A 17,074-nucleotide genomic window follows, 5' to 3' on the forward strand; every position below is an offset into this window, starting at 1 on the left:
GAATGGGCCAAGGCACACCACAATTAGGGACGACACAGAGAAGTAAGCCTCAAATGCCCAGAAATTAACAAAGTCAAACAACTCAGGGAAAAGAGGTGCTGACACACCAGGTCACCGGGTCAGAAGACCAGGTTCGATTCCTGGCGTCAGCACCTCTTTTCTCTGAGTTGTTTGAATTCTTTAAAAGAAGGGTTGATGAAAATGTTAGCATTCAGAATTGTCAGTAAAATGATGCATTCACGTTGTATTTCAGTGAGTGTCAGGATTTTCATTGTGTTCAGTTAAGGGAGTGGCAGAACTGATGTTAGCCACCAAAACTGGGACTGTATTTACATTTTTTACTGACATTTGCTTGGTTTCGAAACAAATTTCTTTCAATCGTGATCATAAATGGCTATATAGATCAGAATGGCTAGCTGTCGTCTTCACTGTTCTAGTTGGCTGTGCCTGATGTCTTCAGTTGGGAGCACCTTGAAGTATTCGCTCTTGCTATGTATAGTTGAAAAATTGCACAGTGGTAGAGTGATGTTTCCCTTCACCCAATATACATCCAACCTGATGTACTTGCTCAACATCACCATGTGGCATATGCAAATTCTGTGTAACGAATTCACCCAGAATTAGTTCGGATCAAGTTTCTGTGTGTCTCAGTGATTACTAAGTTGCTATGCCTCATGCTATTTTCTAGGTCATGTACGTGTCTAACACATGTTTGCAAATTAATCAGCTAGATCCAATTGAATTCTGCAAACATCCCCTTGCAAACCGGCATTCTGTATGACAGTTATGGTTCCAAGACTAGATTGAACTTTTGCATCTTGTTCTAGTCTGAGACTCCTCTTCTGATGTCACAGACTTTAACAGAATTTTCTGTCTGATGCTTTAATTCATTAGAACTTACTGATTCGATTGCCTCTTGAAATTTATCCAACTGATTGATATCAATTAGGCCCGGATTTAGTTTTATATTCCTTGGCAGGAGTAAAAGTCACATGTACAGAAACTAAGGCTGTGCGAGTAGTAAAATTTTCAAGTTCGAATCGAGTTTGAGTAATACCAAATCACTGTTTCGAGTATCGAGTCGAGTTCGAGTAGTTGGCGTTCCATTAAATGATAGGTAATGTGTAGAAGCAGGAAGATAGATATAAACTTTCAAGTTACTTCAATGCCGCTTTTTGGCCAACTTTCCCTTTAAAATGTTCTTTTGTGCTACAGTTGACAACAAAAAATGAAATGAATGAAGATTATAAGAGCTTTAGGGAAACAATGTGCCACCTAAAGACAACATTGCTAAATGAATATTGCAACCATAAAAGATTTACAACTTATGGGTAGGAAAACTGGTCTTTCTACAAGGTGCGGTTTAACCCTTTCCTTATCGCCGCAAAAATGGCCATTTTTGGGTGGTTTGACAAATATTTTTTGTGGCTGACAGTATCACTTCAAAATATATTGCTACATAGGAAAATGTATCCAAATCAGTGCCCTATCGAATGATGTAAGTTTCATAAACAAAGCTATCCATGTATTTCCGAAATTGATTTTGGGACACCAAAAAATTGGTGCAAACAGCGGAAACCTCATGAATATACGCCTGTATCTTGAATAAAAATATCAATCTACAAGTTCTAGAATATACAAAATTTACAAATATACAAAATACAATCTTTGTCAGAAATAATATCTGAAAATATCAACCCTCTGGATCACGAAGTTCATGAGTTGCGGAAAATAACGTCAACACTGCATGTTGTTCATGTAACTGAGTGACAGAGTTAATTGAAGGAGTAAAACGGAAATTAACATCGTAATTTCCGCTGAAAACATTAGTTTCAGGCTCAACTTTCCTGTTGTACCACATATTGCTATTTCACCACTCTTCCATTCCTCCCGGTTAGTTTTGAGACAGGAAGAAGAGCAATAGTGCAAGTTATACATGCCCACACGTGCAGGACAAAAATCTGATTGTCTATCACCTTCAAAGTCGTTATTTGCGTTGTAATAAACGAAATCGAATCCAAATATGCTTCAAATGCGAGTAGTGCGCATTTGCGAAAGAAGTCTGCCGCGGGAACGCGACGCCGCAACCAAGATAGGATCTCCACACTGCCTCCTTGGTGCAGGGCCAACTTCATAAATTGCTACCACAAAGAAAAGATAAAAGTGAAGATGGAACTCATTCTGTAGTGTTTATACAGTAGAATCTCGATGATACGAATCTCACGGGGTCGCGGAAAAAATTCGTATCATCCGAAATTCGTACCAAACGAATTAAACCAAAATGAAAATTGAGGCAAGAAAATAGACAGTGACTCTTTCATTTTCCGTTACTGTCAATGAAAGAGGTCGGTTGTAACGCTTTTGTGTCTCCGTTTTTGGCGAATGCTGCCCAAACACGCGAGATGATTCAAAAGACGTAGCACGTGCTTTACACCCGCGAGTCGCGCGGTAGTGATCTAAAGCGAGCTTCTCCTAAAGCAAGCAGGCGTTAGGTGAAGCCGACTTTCGGAAGCCGACTTTCGGTGATGCGTAATGTTGCCACAAGTTGTCCTGATATGTTCCCTCCACGTGTTCTGGGGTTCTGGTCGCTGTTTTCCGCCAGAGCGTTGTCACACAGCTTCGCGGTTTACTGTTGCGAGGGTGGTAAAAAGGGTTCCGGGACATTTGATCGAACGCCGTTTGGTCAAAAGCCGTTTGATCGAACGCAGGACATTTGGTCGAAAGCCATTTGATCGAACGCCGTTTGATCGAAACTGCAGCGGTCGTTTGATCGATTTTTTTAATTGGTTCACTTGGAGTGTCGAAAATGACAAAAAAAGACAAGGAAAAAAAAGCTGCAGTTCTAAATGGAGTTATCCTAAGGAACATTTAACTTTGTGTAATCTGCTTCCCCGTAAACACATTCCTGATGCTAACCCACTTTTTAGTGTCCAAAAAGCAGTACAAGGGCCAGGGTTGTTCACCGTTAACCCGTTGGACAACCGAATAGGGTTTTCCGCTCTGACACATGGTGACTAAACATGCTGTACTTGTTAATTCCCCAACCCTTTGTGAAATAATAATAGGTGTCAAGTATTAAACATTTTGGCAAATGGATTAAAAATAAGTAAATGAAATTTTTGATGTTTATTCCCGTCGAATGTGAACAAATTTTAACAGTGGATTATTGTTTGTAATCAACTGACCACTGTATAGGAGAAAGAGCAGTTTCAGTTTATTTACTTTTCGCCTATGTGCAAGTGTACCTAAATTTAGTTCTTGCAACAGACATGTAACCGAAGAAGTCCTTCGAAACTTAGACAAGATTATAAGGCAGCAGATCTTTGTACTTTCTCTATTTCTTCGGATATCGTGCATGTGTAGTGATTCGAGGCTGCAGATGCATACTCTAAGGTCGAACTAAGGTTTTACATGCTGTTAAATTAATATCTCTCTTTGTACCATGGCGAAATTTCGTTCTTAGCACCCACAGACTTCGAGTGGCTTTGCACATATGACTATCCCGTTTCAGACCGTTCCCTTTAAATATGTCGCCAGCAATAAGAAGGGTGCCCAGAACAAGGATAGACTATCGGCTGCTCTCAACCTGGGGCAGCTTTCTTCAATATGTGTCCCACTGATTGGTAAATGACAAACGCCTGCAACTAACCAGTGGTCTCCCCTCTTCAACTGCAAAAAGCAAAAAAAAAAAAAGAAGAAATAAAAAAGCAGAGGACACTGATTGCCTGCTCCGTATGCTCGAGTCAAAAGTTACAGAAAAAGTGGTGCGGACAACACAGTTCATGCAGCTTTGAATTCCCTTCGAACAAACGTCTTTCGAACAAACGGCGTCGATCAACCGGCTTTCGATCAACCGGCTTTCGACCAAGCGGTGTTCGATCAAACGCCTTCGATCAAACGGCGTTCGACCAAATGGCGTTCGACCAAATGGGCGGACACCGGTAAAAAGGTCAAAACAGAGATAAGGTGATAAGGTTCCGGGCCGTTCAATCGCTTTGATCTTATCTCCACCACCACCGAAAGGAAAGTCATTGCTTGCATTGCGCTACATGATGTAAGGGAGTTCGTGGTGAGGATCGCCCTCCCTTTTCGAAAGACGCGGCAGCATGACTCGCGCGCTCACGCGTCACGGGGGAACGACCTCTGTCGCATCTTCGGCTCATTCGTATCATCCGTAAAGGCAAGATACCGCGTTCGTATCATCCGAACTCTAATACATGGGAAGAATAGGCATTCTGGTCGGGACCGGAAAAGAATTCGTATCATCCCGAAATTCGTATCGTCCCGAAATTCGTATCGTCCCGAAATTCGTATCATCCCGAAATTCGTATCATCCGTGATCATATCATCGAGATTCTACTCTAGTATCCTACGAATGTGACCACTTGTCCAAATCTACTTTAGGGATCGAGTAGCGCCGCTCATAAAATGTCTATCACCGGTGATTGACTCTTTATGGGCGCGGTAAGGAAACGTTCGTACCGGAAATTTTCGTAAAGTAGTCCTACACAAGGCCTCCAGCCCTTTTTGGTTGTGTGCAGATGCACTTTCTTCACTCTTGTCAGACATCTCTGAGTTTTATGAACCAGTAGAACCGAAACAGAATCTCCCGCCGAAGAAACAAAACTACGAGATGCCCTCCTCCTCCTCCTCCTATGTCGGATACGCTTCCGCGCGCACGATGCCTCCGTGGCCAGCAGTAGCCAGTTGAAGCCGGTTTGCCATTCATAGCCACTACTCAGTCTAGCCAAGTCGAGGTTAGCCGAAGCACGACCTACTAGATTATAATGACCATGTCACAATCAGAAAACCCTATGAGGAGCCTGTCCGCACGATCCGCCAGGGGCGTTACTCATTGGCACGCCATGATTGGACGATGGAAATTTGAATTCTGAACGCGCAGAAGCGTGTGTACGACTACCGTAGCAGACGACAGCGATAGCCCCTATGAAAACGCGTAGAATGATGATGATAATCAACCTCAGAATGAAACATCTGTGGAACGTCCACCGCTTGTACAGAAATACTAAGGTAAGCTGAAGTACAAAGTATTGTAGAAGTTGAGGAAGCAATAAGTGGGACGATGGGAAGTGCCACCACTAGCTTCCAAAAATGTGGCGCTGGGAAGGGGTACGCACGACATGGTCGTTATAATCTAGTAAGTCGTGAGCCGAAGCTAATAGTGAAAACATGATGGCGGAATTGTGACAGCGATCACGGCTGCACCAAATGCGTGTTTCCAAATGGTGGAATCGTTGCGACAGGTTATATCTTATATGTGATGGATTTTAATGTGGGTCTAACATGAGCTCGAAACGATATCGAGTACTCGAAAGTTCACGAGTCATCATTTGTCGAGTCGAGTTCGAGTGGAGTATGAGATCGACTCGACTCGAACTCGAAATTTTGAGTACTCTCACAGCCCTAACAGAAACATAACGTAGCGTCTCTCTTACTTTGGCAATGGGCACACGGATGAAGATCATATAATTGACACCTGACTACAATGCATAAATTATGGGAAATAATCAAGTTTTTCCCAACTGATTGTCATAAACTTAAATATTATTTATTTATTTATTTAAATACCACAAGGGCCAAGTGGCATTACACCAAGAATACGTTTGATTTTAAATTGTATATATGAACACGCACAAAGAAATATTACTCAGTACGTATTATTAAGGCCCCTGGTTTTCTGCTGCGGCAAATTCAAAATTCTGCAGCACCGACTTGTAAATTCTGCGATGTGCCGCGGCAAGCAGTCAACGGCTGATTGAAATGGGAAGCACTTTACTTTTTTGGATAATGTGGGAACAAAAATATTTTATAAAACTACAGATTGAAAACACTGTTGTGGCTCAGCATTACATTCATGATATCTTGTGTTCTGCTCTGACAAAGACCTGCACGTCACCTGCAATCATTTTATACCTGCTGAAAGATCTTTCAGCATCTACAGAGTTTATAGGAACTTCATAGGAGGATTATAGGAAGGAGCTTACAATACATGCCCTGTGGACGTTACATTACACAATTTGTGTTTCTTGGCTGTAGGCATTATTTTGGAGTCTTTAAAGGCAAACTCCCAGACATCAAATCCAAGTCCCCCACTGCCACCGCTAAACGGCACATGGGAGGGACCCCGCCCCTTGCTTAGCCGAACAACATCAACAACTTTATTTCACCTCAGGCAAAGTATGCGCAATAAACTTGGACTAACGTTATCTTAAGCTAAGCTATAATCTGTCTGTGCTGGTCCTGCAGCATTGGCAGTTTGGTAAAGCAGGCTTCACCTCATACAGGGAAGCTTCAGGCGAAGCCAGCTTTCGGGAGCTGTCGTTCGTATTCGGCTAATAGTCGGATATTCGGAAATCCGAATATTGGGTGTGCGATTCGCGAATGAAGTACTTCGAGTGATTGATATTTGATTCGAACTGAGAACTCGAATATACGCACACCCCTAAAAATAAGGGATTCCGTGCCAAACGAAGGATTCCGCGATATTTCGCGGAACCGTGGAAAACCTGGGGTCTTACGTATTATAAAGTACGTGTTACATTTTGTTACAATGTATATCTATAAAACACAGTATTCTACAGTAAACATACACTGACCACCATACACTCAGAAGCTATGCCCACGTCCAACATAACAATATTTTACAGTACATGAAGATAGTTAAAGAGTGAGGCACAAAGTTGAGCATGATCTGTGACTCGAACAATGTCACTGTGCGGCAGACCATTCCATTCTTGAATGACATATGGGAGGAAAATTATAATATATCACAGTGCTGCAGTTTACTGGCACAATCTTTAAAGGATGATCATGCCATGTGAAAATGGGTTTAGCATTAGTAATACATTTTTAATTGAGAGCTTTGTGGTAGTAAATTCTGTGGACAAGTGAGACATTTTATGAAGGCAGGATAATGGGAGATGTTTTGTGTCCGACATGTGCTGTGTTAGTGTTTATGCTACAGTTGTATTCCTTGCGTGAAAACGTTATGTAGCAATTAGCGTCATGCAGTGCCATGATAAAGAAAAGTTTCTCCTCAATGGAAGCATGTACAAATTGCTTGGCAGACACAAAAGCGAATATAGTACATGTACAGCATGGGACAAAAGTTCACGGGACACCGGGGTGCCGCATTTCTCCATTGGGGCGATGCCCTGTGAACAAACAGAGGCAGGCAGATATACTGAGAGATTGATAGAATAGCTGGTCACCCGTTTCTTATTCAATCTCTCCCTTTAAACTAGCACTCTTCCTGACAACCGCTGCGATGAAGAAATATGCCAGTGCCGTGTTCCATAAACTTTCGTCCCAAGCTGTACTCTCCTGCTGTTGTTAAACATGCAATCTCCTGTACTTTTGCAAGCATTTATCTGTCTGCCACTGAGTATGGCCATGTGACAAGTGTGCGGACAGGTAAGTTTCCATCAAGTCCCAGTTCTCATAAAAACAAAGAAAAGGATTATTAGTACATAGATTCACTTTAGATGCAGTGATGTTGCAAGCTGTCTGTACAGTAATATGTCAGTACTGACCTTCAATGATGGAGCACCTATGGTATTTAAGACTTGCAATTTTGTTAGTATGTGCATGTAATTTGCTTCAGAAGTGCTAATTTGAGTAAATGCATGTCAATCTTGTGTCACCAAAAGCTCACTGCACGTGAATGATTGACCCACCAATTACACCTTCATATCTGCAGCAATATCCTGTGGGCACACAGAAGTCAGCTTCGCCAATGGAAATCAAGACAGTCACCAGCTACAAGAGCATGCCAACACGAAAAAAAGAAATGTTAAGGGGATACTCCAGGTAAACTAGCCAAGTACTATAGCAATACATGCTGTTTCAAAGTGATTTCAACATGGAATGTTCCTGTCCATGTTACTGTATGCTATGAACTCATGTTCATAGAGTGGGAAGCATTTAAGGTGGTCCTACCCAGCATTCCAGTGAAGGGTAATGCCTCTTTACAGAGCCCATGATGGGAGGCGCTTACTCGTAAATGCAGGGTAGTTATCTGACACCATGCACTTTGTATTGTGAAAGGTGTCTCGTTCGAGCAAACCTATGAAGCTGTTGGTATTTTCCTTTCCCGGTTTTGCTGCGACCATCCTGCTGCACTCGCCAATTGCAATCAAGAACGATTGCTGTCTTCCTATGCCGTCAGACCTTTTTTTTTCAGCTCCATGAAGTCTACAGGTTCTCCCATCCATTTTAGTCAACGTGCCGTCTGATTTAATCCAGGTGCTATTCAGTTTAATCCAGGTGTCATCTGAATTAATCCATGGTGTTTTTAAGCACCATAACTGTGTATTCGCACGAGGGACATCCCCCACAGAGTATTCGAGAGGAAGGAAAAGGAAAAAAAAAAAATACTGATGGGACTAAAGTTCTGCCGCATCTTATGTTGAGCATTCCCATGATGCCGACATATTGGTAGTTGAAGCAGGAGCATGGCAAATGACACAATTGGTGCTGTCGTCTGCTACAGAATATCTTCTGACTGAGCTGCAGCACATTGCGCGTGCTTAGAAGAGCACGAAAAGGCATGACTCACGTAGCAGACGACAATTGGTCCTGTCGTCTGCTACGAAATATCTTGTGACTGAGCTGTAGGGTATTCTCCACGGGCAGAAGAGCGCGAAAGGACATGACGCACATAGGAGACAACACCGTTGGCCCTGGGTGATTTCATCTCAATTCAGGCAAGCCCGTCCGTCGAGGTCCTTCGATTTTGCAATATATTTTTTGTGTGAAAGCCACATCTTTGTGATGAACATTGGCACAAATCTCGAACTTCAAATCGGAACGGATGCCGAGAAAAAAAAATTGAAGTGCGCACGATGGTGCCTCATCGGAGTGCACGACGGAGCACTCGGGCCGAAGTTTGAGACAACCCTATGCGCCCTACGTATAAGCACGGTCCCTTGGTAGCTTTCTGGTCATGCAGCTCCGTCAAAAAGTTGGCCTAGGGACAACGGGAGCCGCGTGGTGGCACCGCGATTGGAACGCGGTAGACTCTCCCGCTAGGGCCAGTCATGGGAACGGCAGATGCAGTGTTGTTTTTGCGCTTTTCCAGACATCCAACGAGAAAATTATTTGTTGCAATGGTTTCCTGCTACGTTGCAGCAACTATAATCAAATAATCATTTTCTGTTCGGCATTATTTTATGTGCAAAGCTGCTGCCGACCGTATTCGTGCCGGCACGAATGTATTGTCGTGAGTCTCCTATCTTCAAACCCTCAACCGGAGATTCTAGCGCAGTTTATGTGCATAGGGCACGGTGGTAAGGTGATCTGTACTTTACTTAGTGGGTACAGTACCTCTTACAGTTAATTGCAGACAGTTGCTGCACCCATGACGGCGTACTAATTGACACGATTGGCCGATCGCAATCACACCAGCCCTTTCACGAGGGACCAGATGTGTTACTCTCAATTGTTGCCGCAAAGCTGATGAAGACAAAAGTATAGCGTCTAAAAAGATCCCGACTGACAGACATGTCACGAAATTTAACCGTTGTGTCCTTGTCGTTCATCTCTTGTTTTAGTCACCTACTTAATCATCATTTAGTCATTTAGTCATCTCATGTTTAGTCATTGTCTCCACCTCATTTCTTTTACGAGACTGAAAGGAACCGCCATGTATCCAACTTCCTTCCGTGAATCAATCTCGAGCGGCCTTTTTATCCTGCCGTGCTAAACAACTTTAATAATGCGTACTTTATTTAGCGTGTAAAGGACTTTCTACAGTTAATCGAAGGCAGTTACATGACCACTTAGAGGCCGCGTTCACATGTAGCAACTCGGTAGCTTCACCCACAAGCAACCTTACGGCGACAGGAGAGTGTGTGTTCGAATTCAACTGGTGGAGTCTTTTCCTCATCAACCGTTTGTCAAATTATAGTCTTTTTTTTTTGCGCGAATAGATCATTATTACCTTCTAGGATGGCAATTGACATACTTTCGTGATGTTTGTAAAAAAAGAAACAAGTCATTTCTGAGCTGCACGTGCAGGATTTGAACACGTGAATGCATGAACGAAATCCTCCACACCCTCGGGAGCCACGTGACAGCACTCCTCTCGCTAATTGGCCAGCGCGCGAGCAACTTTTCAAGTTTTCGTTCGAGGAGCGATTACGAGCAGTTCGAGTTGCTGGAGGTTGCCGGTGTTGGCCAACTGCCAATAACTCCAAAGTTGCTTATAGTTGCTGGAAAAAGCTGCCCCGTGTGAACGCTGCCTTAGTATTTGACGCGATCGCTAGATCGCGATTACACGATTATTACAAATGTTGACATCCCTGGGAGCCAAATCAGCTCAAAAGCCTCAGTTGCATGAGCAATTTTCTTTCAGATTCTATCCATAAAAGCACTGAGTTCGTTGTTGGTGTTTACGGGGCTGTTTCCCTCTGCATCGTTGTCTGACGGAACGGCTTCGCAGTTTGGGCGTGCTCAGATACGAAGGCAGCCGTCGAATATGCGCGACACTGCATCTTCTCAAAGCTTTGACTTTTCACGCTTGTGCAGCACTTTATCGCCATTGATGACGAGTTCGTCGTGCCGTACGACATCGCTGTGGTCAAAGTGCTTCTCGCAGACTCGTGTGTGTGGAGAGTCAAAACTGAGCTGCCCACCATCAATGCGATGGATGGCATGTTTCCACTTCTCACGCTTGTCAGAATACGCAGGAAAAGCGAACATGTATACCTTGCCACCCCCCGAATACCCAGAGCGACATTTGGTAACACAGCATGTCTCTGGCATGCTGCCAGTACACGGTTATAACACGACAACAGCCGGAAAGCGTGTACTGCAATGGGAGACGCAGGCGTCCCTCTCTCGCGTTCTGATGGCAGCGCCACCACGCAGGCGCTCCGGTCCCCGGGAAAAGCTTCCCCATAGAGTTACGGAGAAGCTGCGTGACCAGGAAGCTATCAAGGGACCGTGGTACAAGTGACTTGGCCGACATTTTTTCTACCCGTTCTCTACATACTGGACTGTTACTGTGTGGCATATGCTGATACCTACTACCGCCCTTTGGCGTGAGAAAAAATCGCAAAAACGCCGCAGAGCGCGTTTTTTGCGTCAACTTTGTCGCCTTCCTGTCGGGAAAGTGGACGTTAGACCGAAGTGATTTTTACACTAAAAGATAGCCCATAAGATAGCCCAAAAGATAGCCAAGTGCTCTTGCTAACGGTATGCTGTTAAAGATTGTGAATGATAAAGCAAAGGCGGTATGAGGGAGCAAACCGGGATCACCATAGAAAAATACGCCGACTTCACGGATCGATTTCTCGAAAACCCCACCTTTAATTTTCTCGAAAAAAATATCATGTATTCATCATTCTATTGCCTTTCAAGTGGTATAAATTTTGTAGGGACTAAAAACATTTGACAACCATAGCGGAGCGAAAAGGCGACACATGGTACGCAGTGACATCTCACAGGCATACGACTGGATTAATACACCGCTGGTGTGCGCTAACATCTGTATATCCACGTCACCATTTATATCTTGCATTCTCATATGCAGGAGAATGATCCCTAGTAGTTTCTTGCACCATCACCGTGTAGGCGTGTTTATATTTTTAAACTATACGAGATCTAACGCCAAAAGGCCAAGATGCTGCTGCCAGCCTTCTGGCTATTTCCTTGCATTTTGCTTCGCTTTGCATTCATCCACCTATCATGCGTCAAAGCATCTTTGACGAACACACGTCTGGCTTCTAAAGCCACGTCTTGGGAGGTCGTTTTCATTAGGTCTGTCGCCGGAGCGCTGTACTTTACAACCTAACACTTCCTTTCCTGTGTGCTTTGTAGACGTGCTAACCAATACGACCTTGCCAGCTTACCTTGTGGCTGCTAATCACCAGGGGAGAGGGCCGAGCTTGAACAAACACGTGTTCTTGGTTGTGTACAAAGTGAAGGCTCCAAACCATTCCGTGGCCTGTTCGATATGGTACCATGTCTCGACTCGTCCACAGTACGGAACCTGTCTACTGTGCAGATTACGCACGACGACATCGTAGGAGGATCTATAAGCAGCGCGGCTTCGTGTCTGTTTCATGCCTCGACATCAATGCACTGAAGCAAGCCCTCGGCTCGGATAGCAGTGGTGCAGTCAATGATGAAGACCAGTTGCGCAAGAACTGCGCAAGGTAACTGCGCAAGGTAGCTGAACTCCGTTCAGCTATAGATGAACTTTCTCAGTGGTCTCCTCCCACATCTCCACGAGACGCAGTGTTTGTTCAGAGCACAGAAATCGTTGCTGAAATTAACGAGAGTATTTCCACTTCGAATATTGAGGTCACTCCACTGCGGAACTCAACTGCAGTAAAACGGGAACGAGTAGCGTCGTACGTTTCGCGTAATAAGAAAGAAGTTGGCAACACACTAAGCCAGACAATAAGCCGCAAAATCAGTGAGGCATTTAATGTGGATGAGCCTGCGACGTCCGATGCAAGTTGTTTGGGCTGCTCTACCTACGTACAAAATACCAGGAGCGCGTACCAGAAGTGCACCTCGCATCAACTGCGGTGTCAACTCCTAACATTTCTTCATGAAAGCATGACAAAGACGGAAGCGTTGAGACTGATCCCAGAAGCCACAAAATACGACATAGAGAAATCAAGAGCTCTGAGGACGAAGCACGGAGTGTGGGCAATGCCTGAGAAGTACACGGGACACTCTGTCAGCGAGGCTGACGTAGTTACTGCGCTGAAATACTATCTCCAAGAAGAGATGGACTGTACTGTCCAAAGCCCTAACAAGAAGGATGTTGTCCACGTACTGGAAGACGGCGAGAGGGTGGCTGTGACGAAAAGGTTTATGGCACGCACCATACGTGAAACCTTTAACCTGTTTAAAAGCGCTCATCCATGTATCAAGATGGGAATAACGAAGCTTTATACACTTTGGCCCAAGTGGGTACAGACAGTCCCACATCGACAGCAGTGTGTGTGCTTGTACTGTGCGAATTTCGACTTGGTCATCGCAGGTATCAACAATGCTTCATCCGTGCAGCTAAAGGGAGAGGATCTAAAAACGATGTCTATGTGTGATGAGCCACAAGATGCCTGCTTTTCCCAAGACTGCACACATTGCGCAGGGGCCAAAAAGATTTCTCTGCAGAAATTGAAGATACAGCGAGACGACAACGTTAATCTGGCAGTCTGGGAAAATGGAGACCTCATAACGAATACGCTAAAAGCACCACAATTTCTTAAGCAAGTCAGGAAATGCACCGCTGTTTACATCAAGCACGAACACATACGCAACGTTCAAAGGAACGCCATCTGGAACGAAAAACATCTTGTCGAGCGACGTCATGTCGGGTTGCACTTTGATTTTGCCGAAAACTGGTCAGTGAAGCTATCAAGCGAGGTCCAAGGACGGTACTGGAAAACAGATCAAATTTCTTTATTCACTTGCGTGGCAACAACACCTGTGTCGACAACGAGCTTCGCAACGGTGAGCGACGACATGTCCCATGACACGGCGCACGCACTTCTAGCCCTGGACAGAATAGTTGAGGCCCTGGAAGAAATCCAACCTGTGTTCACGCATTTCATCTACATCTCAGACGGTGCAGCTGCGCACTTCAAGAATAGGTATCGGCTGTACGAGATGACGAAGAACAGGCTGCTAGTGAGATGGTTGTATTCTGCTAGTGGTCACGGCAAAAATGCTTTCGATGGTGTTTGCGGTTCCCTGAAACATATGGCAAGCTTACACAACCTGCGGTGTACAGTTGCGGCAGCTATTCGAACACCTGCTGATTTCCCCGTCCGTGTTCTCAAAGAGAAAAATCACTCAACGCACCTGCTAGAAATTCCGTCGAGCTAACGACGTCGACGTCGGGCGACATCACAGTGTTCCGAGAAGCAAGAAATGAGGAGTGGGGGACGGTCCGTCCCGTCGCAGGCATTCGTTCCCCCCACGTGTGGTATAAGAAATTGAATAGAGGGTCCGACAATGAAGACGTCCTGCTAGCAAGAAGCGTCATCAACATGAATCCTCCTGAGTGATTGGGTCTGGTTTCAGGATCCGAACATTCCGTAGTCCAGACCCGCTGGTTCGTGATGCATGCAGTTCATCTACTTCAATTTTGCAATCTTGTGCCCGTGAAATCATAGACTCACGAGCCTTGTGATGTCCAGTGCCACCTTGTACGTGTCATGTGAAATACATTTTCTATGTGGAACAGAGAGTAAAATACATGTAAAGAATAAATACTAAATAGCTGTCTGTCAACCTGTGTCCTCTTAAGAGGGGATATCACCCGCGGCGTTTCGTCGTTTCTGGGCACGAGATGGCGCCGGGATCTACCCAGCCACGAGGTGGCGCTAGGGGCGCCGAGTGCTGTAACTAGCGCCGTTGTTCAAGAAGCGCGCGATACAGCGCGGTGGCATGTAGTCCCCACAGCATGCGTGACCCTGTTGTTTTTGTTCGCCCCGACTTCGCTCGGGATGCGCGGTTAATCTCCTAAGAAAAGAGGGGTTCTTGAGGAGAATGCAGCTTTGAGGAACACACGCATCTATTCATGTGTCTGTCGGCTGCTTCCTTGGTTTGCACTCTGTTCGACTTGTGTATCGTTTTGCTGCTTCACCAAAATCTCCCAGCTGGAAGAGTAGAAAACGGTTCACGATGGCGAAATAATTTATTCTGTGTTGGCATCAGTGGGGCTGTACTTATGCTATGCAATGTTCGTTTGTAATACCCTCACAAATTAAAAAAAAAATACTAACTTGTGAATTTCGCATGTGATGGTACCAACCGTCTACCCCATGAACGTGCACCTTCAGCAACTTCATTTTTGCGACAATTCCCGAAATCTGCACCTAGTGGCTAGCACGTGGTCCGCCAATTTGACCGAATGCTGCTCAATTGAATGCGGTTTTGTTCAAGACGTTTGACTGAACGCCACTTTTGACTGAACACCTCCTTTTGTGTACAAATTTTACACGAGAGTATGACTTGTGTATTTATTCTCGCTCGGTACTGAATAAGAAAAAAAAAGCACACACATACACATCGTATACATGTTTTCTTTCCCTTTTGTATCTTCGCGCAGAAAAAGTATCAGGTTGGAATGTCCGAATACGATCATTTGGGCTGGAGTTGAACCAGAGTTGTGCCTAACTCGTTACAAGTAACTCGTTACTTGGTAACGGTTACTTTTTTTGGTAACGAAGTAACGATTCAGTTACTTTTTCAAAAATGGTAATAGTAACGGAATCAGTTACAAAAATTGGTAACTCGTTACTGACGTTACTCGTTCCTTTTCTTCAGCGCGGGGGAGCACATTTCGGTACTCCGTATGGCGCAATGCGTGCAGATTTGACCTGTGTGACCCACGACCACGTGTGACTCAAAGTATTATTGCAGTACCTCGCTGGATGTGTTGTTGACTTGCTGAATCGTCTTAAACGAAGGCCCTTGTCTGTTCTCTTGTTTCCGTAATCTCCGACCACCAGAATGGGCACCGAGAATGGGCACCAATTGTGCTATGGCAACAAAAAACGCGTTTCGACTTCTCGCCTTTTCTTGTCTTTGCTAAGCTTCTGAGCGCCCTAAATTATGACCCAGCCCCTCGTCTGTTTTTGGGGACCGTTGGTGATCGGTGGCACGAAAACCGGTGTCTTTTCGTGTGTTTTCATAATCTTCGATCACCCCCACTTCGGAAATGTAAATTTCGAGTATCAGCTTCTTCTGAAGTGCAATTCCTCATTAATAAAGAGTTGAAGGCAAGTGACGGCATGTTTGTTGGCTCCTTTAACTATGCGACGGTAACGTAAGAGTAGCTCGTTACCCTTAGTAACGAGAACTCGTTACTTTTGTACGTTGGTAACGAGTAACGTATTTAGTTACTTTTTTCTGAAGTAACGAGTAACGGCATTTAGTTCCTTTTTTTGGTAACGGGCACAAGTCTGAGTTGAACATGTCATGTGATATTACCATTATCTTATACGTTATGCACGGACGCAGGGATGCAACCGTCCCCTGTTGCGCGTGCACGTCTTGAAGTATAAATTAATGCCAGAACAAACGTTTAGCAAATAATCTGAATGCTAGCAAACAAAAATACGAAAATAATGGTAACTACTTGTAATAAATAAAGCTAAACAATAACGACCAGTAATGGCGGGAAAAGGGTGCTCGGTGTTGCTCGTGCATGCCCCATAAGCGGCGGAAAGAAAGACTGTCTCATTGAGAACTCAGCCCTTAAACCGGTAAATGATACTTAATGAATTAATTAAGTAGTTTTGTCAGAATCCTTCAATGTCCATAAAAACATTTTGGGTGCTCAACAGAACCGCGCTGTACGTATACTTTAAGTGCACTATAGCAAACGATTGAGTATGTGACATATGTGCTATTATATACTAAAACTCTGCCACAAAATTTAGTTTTCCTTTGTTTTCATTGTTGAGATAAGATGACATTGTTGAAAACTAAGCAACATACTGCAAAGATACAGCAAAGACAGAGAGAGAGAGAGAGAGAAAAAGTCAACTGGACCGTTTTTCTTTTCTCTCTCGCTGGCCGGTATCATTTTTTCCGGGGCCATTCCTACGGGACTATTCTTTCTGGGACCATTTCTTCCTACACCCGAGACCGACATCGCAAGAAACTGTTCACATGTGCGCACCTCAACGTGAGAAGAAAATCATTCAACGCAGCCGGCGCTGGGCTTGAACTCGTTAGCATGGGAAGCCAAGTACAACGACATGTCCATTCACCAAGTCGGATCAACTGGAAAATATGTAGTGCTTGACAGGCTCTTCGCAGAGCTCCCGCAATCATAGCCGCTCAACCTGCTTGTTTCCGTTCCTCACTCTCCTTTCCTTTTCTGTTTGTTTTTTCGTACTGCATGACGGCATGTAGCTGAGAGGTCCACTACCTACAACACTACCACTTCCACTACCACTTCATAACATATGAAGCTGACCTATCACACCCCCAGTGATAACATTGAAAGTGGTATTTGCTTTAGAAATACCTGGAGAACTTCCACCTGCATATTATGGGAAAGAGAATGGATTGGGTTTCA

The 17,074-nt window shown here is 44.4% G+C and overlaps 1 protein-coding gene across 4 annotated transcripts in view; it reads left to right on the forward strand.

The window, feature by feature from the left end:
* LOC135396527 (FYVE, RhoGEF and PH domain-containing protein 6-like) overlaps positions 1-17,074 on the forward strand; it is a 164,516-nt gene that overhangs the window by 122,125 nt on the left and 25,317 nt on the right. For 3 of the 4 annotated variants that reach the window (XM_064627553.1, XM_064627554.1, XM_064627555.1), the window contains one exon: positions 7,721-7,830. In XM_064627553.1, coding sequence (XP_064483623.1) covers positions 7,721-7,830 — 110 coding nt within the window. Of the gene's footprint in view, positions 1-7,265; positions 7,687-7,720; positions 7,831-17,074 lie in introns of those variants that run through there. The other variant, XM_064627556.1, reaches the window with a different exon arrangement.

This window comes from Ornithodoros turicata, chromosome 6 (assembly GCF_037126465.1).
Source record: "Ornithodoros turicata isolate Travis chromosome 6, ASM3712646v1, whole genome shotgun sequence".
Lineage (NCBI taxonomy): Eukaryota > Metazoa > Arthropoda > Arachnida > Ixodida > Argasidae > Ornithodoros > Ornithodoros turicata.